This window comes from Nannospalax galili, unplaced genomic scaffold (genome assembly GCF_000622305.1).
Source record: "Nannospalax galili isolate Female #2095 unplaced genomic scaffold, S.galili_v1.0 scaffold470, whole genome shotgun sequence".
Lineage (NCBI taxonomy): Eukaryota > Metazoa > Chordata > Mammalia > Rodentia > Spalacidae > Nannospalax > Nannospalax galili.
This window is the reverse complement of record NW_008327352.1, coordinates 329,903-333,755: the sequence shown is the minus strand read 5'-3', so window position 1 is coordinate 333,755 and position 3,853 is coordinate 329,903. Positions and strand designations below refer to the sequence as shown.

Genomic DNA, 3,853 nt, shown 5'->3' with positions numbered 1-3,853 from the left:
CGAGTTGATGCAGGACTAGTTAAAAATTATCAGCAAAGGGGAAATGTCTTCAGCGTTCTGTCTCTGATATTCTTGTCAGTTGTGACTATTTTACTACAAGTACCTCATTACTAGGAAGAGACCAGAAATCACATAATGTTATTTCAAGGAGGACTGTAGAAACCTCAGCTCTCTGTTATGGGTTACTTCTTAATTCTCATGCTTTGGAATGACAGTTAACCTTCAGTCATCTTCATGGGCCATATTCAAATGTCACATCATTTAGAACCACTTGGTAGTAATTAATTTGAGCATTTCAGAATTAATGAAATAGAATATGGCAGCCATAATTAATTTTTGAAAAACTCTTATTTATAAGAAATGAGTCTCAGGTGCTGCTTGCTTGAGTGTTTGTATTCACTCCCTTGACTCACTGAAAGGCTGATTCCAGAATGGAAGTTACAGAGATTTAACCATGCAGTATTTGACTATTACTTGGCATGGATATCATGAATGTCTGGTAATTTAATCTGAGACTTAATAAACATTCTTAAAATTAATACTCCCAATCCAGTACACAAACTGAGTAAATAAGTTTTGCTTAGAGACTTATATGTCTAACCACACAGAGAGAGCCATGAAGAAAACACAGCATTAAAACCATCTTAAAACACACTTCAACATTATGCCATTTATTTCTTGTAGAAAAATTAAGTGACAAAGGAATGAGGCAACCTAACATATGAATAATTCACCAAAGTTTACTTACTATCAAAATTGGCATCTGAAGCAAATTATAATACATTATAGAGGTGATGCACGCCTGCCAATGATGTTCCTGAAGGCTTTCTTCATGTCCTTATTTCTCAGAGTGTAAATAAAGGGGTTCAGCATCTGAGTGACCACAGAGTACATCACAGAGGCCACCCTAGTCTTCCTTGGAGAGTCAATAACTGCATTGCTGATGTATACTCCAAAACCTGTACCATAGAACAAGGACACCACTGACAAGTGAGACCCACAGGTGGAAAAGGCTTTGTACTTTCCCCTTAATGATGACATTTTCAAAATAGAGGACACAATGCGAGTATAAGACAAAATGATCCCAAACAGAGGAACACCAGCGAATAGAGTAGACAGTATATACACCATCACGTTATTGAGTAAGGTTTCAGAACAGGCAAGTTTGATAATTTGAGCCAATTCACAGAAGAAGTTGGGGATTTTTATGTCCGTGCAAAACGCTAGTCGCAACACCATCAGAGTGTGGAACAGAGAATATGCAAGGCTGCTGGACACAGAGAGCAGAATCAACATTATACAGAAATGGGAATTCATTATGATTGTGTACTTCAGAGGGTAACAGATAGCCACATAGCGGTCATAGGCCATCACTGCTAGAAGACAGTTTTCTAAACTACCAAAACTCAAGACTAAGTAGATCTGGGAGAGACAACTTGTGTAAGTGATGGTCTGATCTTGTGTTTGAATATTCACCAGCATCTTTGGGACAGTGGTTGTGGTTAAACAGATGTCATTGAAGGAGAGATTAGAGAGAAAGAAATACATGGGAGTATGGAGTTGGGAGTCAGACCTGACAGCCAGGATGATGAGCAGATTTCCCAGGACAGTGACCAGGTACATGGACAAAAAAAGGCTGAAGATGAGCGGCTGTAGAGCAGGATCATTACTCAGTCCCAGGAGAAAGAATTCTGAAATGACTGTTTGGTTAATAGCTTCCATGTTGTTGAAGAATAAGAAGAGGTGAAAAAACAATAAGCTACATGGACCAGCAGCTTCATATTTTAGGAGGGTTTGAGAAAAGACTTGTGGCCGCCATGCTCTTGAATTCTTGTGTATACTGACTGTGCTCAGAACTGTCAATAAATGTCCATTGTTAATGCATTTAGTTTATGACACTTATTTAGGTTAGCCCTGTCAATACTTTCTCAAAGTCATCTCCCAAACATCTAAACAATAATTCAAGAAAGTGTCAGAATATTTTGCCACAGATATTATGTTCTATTAGGAACAGATATTGTTGTGCAGGAAATCATTTCCATGTTTTACAACTATTAGACCTTATAACACAGATTGTGTTAGTGTTGTAGACAAGGTACAACAGCATGTGTCACCTTGGAAAAGTTTACTAGTAAGGAGATATTTACAGTATTTATTCTAATATTGTTTTCCTATATCATGTAAATAAACTCTACACTGATAACCAGGTTAAAATTTAAGTGATGGGTTGGTACTCATTTTCAATACATTCGCTAGGGTACTTTAGAGATCCTGTTAGATCCAAGAGAAATAATGTCAAATATCTCACCTAGATGTTGAAGCTAGATGGTGTGTCCTTGTGAGAGTCACACAGAATCACAGAGTGAAGGATCATCTATAGGACGAGGTTCTGGTGTTGCTTCTTAACTTGGGCGAGGCTTTTATAACTAAGAGCTTACAGGGTGGCTTTTACAATATTAGTATCCCTGGGCTAGTAGTCAAGGTTCCTCATTAGGCTAATGATTTCATCATGACTCTGATCTTAGTTGTTCAGCTCCTTAAAGATCAACTGAAGAATGAACTTGGAATAATTTCCTAATTGACCCCTGAGGCCATTTTCATTGAATTCTTCTTACCATTGGTTTTGCTTATGAATATGTTTGGCCTTAATTTATAAACATTTTCACTCCTCTAATGAATTCCTATGTTGCTTTAAGTTATTAACAAAAAAATTATCTATATAATAATTGATTTGGGGAAGATGGGTTCCTAGTTGAAAAATGAAACTATGTCATATACACATAAATACATAATGCACTTACACTTATTAACTTAGATAAAGTAGCTAAATTTAACTTGTTTTTACATGTGGCAGGGACAACACACATTGACTCCAAAAGAATGTACTGTTAGAGTTGGTAGAAAATGAGACAACACCTAAAAGTTCTGTTGCTTAAAAGTACTATAAACGCAACAAACAAAAACAAATACAAAAAGAATCCAGAAACATACAATTAGTAAGGAGGGGATTAGGATATGAGATGATGTGAAAGCTATGAGATAGTGTGAAGGAATGTCTGTTTATTTCAGGTTTTATAAATAAAAGTTTAAAATCACCAATTACAAATGTGTTGGCCAGTGAGATGGCTCAGAAAGGAAAAGCACTTGCTCTTAAACCTGCAGACCTGAGCTTGATCCTCAGAGCACACGTAACTCTCAGCCCAAATGTATATATTCTGCAAAGGTGATATCCACCTGCTAAGAAACACCTTAAAAGTGTTCGTCATTTTTAGTAATTAGGGAAATGCATATCAAAACTACCTTAAGATTCCATGTAACTCCAGTCAGATTTGCTAAGGTTAAGAGAATAAATGACATTAAATGCTAGTGTGGATGTAGGGAAAGGGGAAACCCTTATCCATTGTTGGTGGGACTGCAAACTGTCACAACCACTGTGGAAATAAATATGAGAGCTCTTAGTGAATTAAAAATAAATCTACCACATGATTCAGTCATTCCACCCCTTGGTATATGTCCAAAGGTCTTATCCTACTACAGAGGTATGTGCACAGCCATGTTCATTGCTTCTTTTTCCACAATAGCTCAGGAATGGACATAACGTAAATATTCTTCCACTGATGAATAGATAATGAAAATGTGGTACATTCACACAATAAAGTTCTACTCAGCTGTAAAGAAAAATGAAGTCATGAAATTTTCAGGTAAATGAGTGGAACTAGAAACTATTACACTAAGTGAAGTGACACAGACTCAGAACAAGCAACAGTATGTTGTCTCTGTGAATTTTATCTCCAAATCCACTGATGTGAGTATACATCCTGACGTAACCTCAGGAGCCAGATAAATAGAAAGG

General features: G+C 36.8%; 1 protein-coding gene across 1 annotated transcript; it reads right to left on the bottom strand.

Annotated features, from left to right (window-relative positions):
• Nucleotides 1–783: 783 nt before the first annotated feature.
• On the bottom strand, nucleotides 784–1,731 carry LOC103730185 (olfactory receptor 7G2-like). The gene has a single exon (XM_008828396.2). It carries the CDS (start codon nucleotides 1,720–1,722, stop codon nucleotides 784–786), a length of 939 nt encoding a protein of 312 aa, XP_008826618.1. The 5' UTR covers nucleotides 1,723–1,731.
• Nucleotides 1,732–3,853: the final 2,122 nt, after the last annotated feature.

Coding starts and splice junctions, on each gene's coding strand:
- LOC103730185 (XM_008828396.2), bottom strand. CDS start 1,722: ATGGAAGCTATTAACCAAACAGTCATTTCAGAATTCTTTCTCCTGGGA.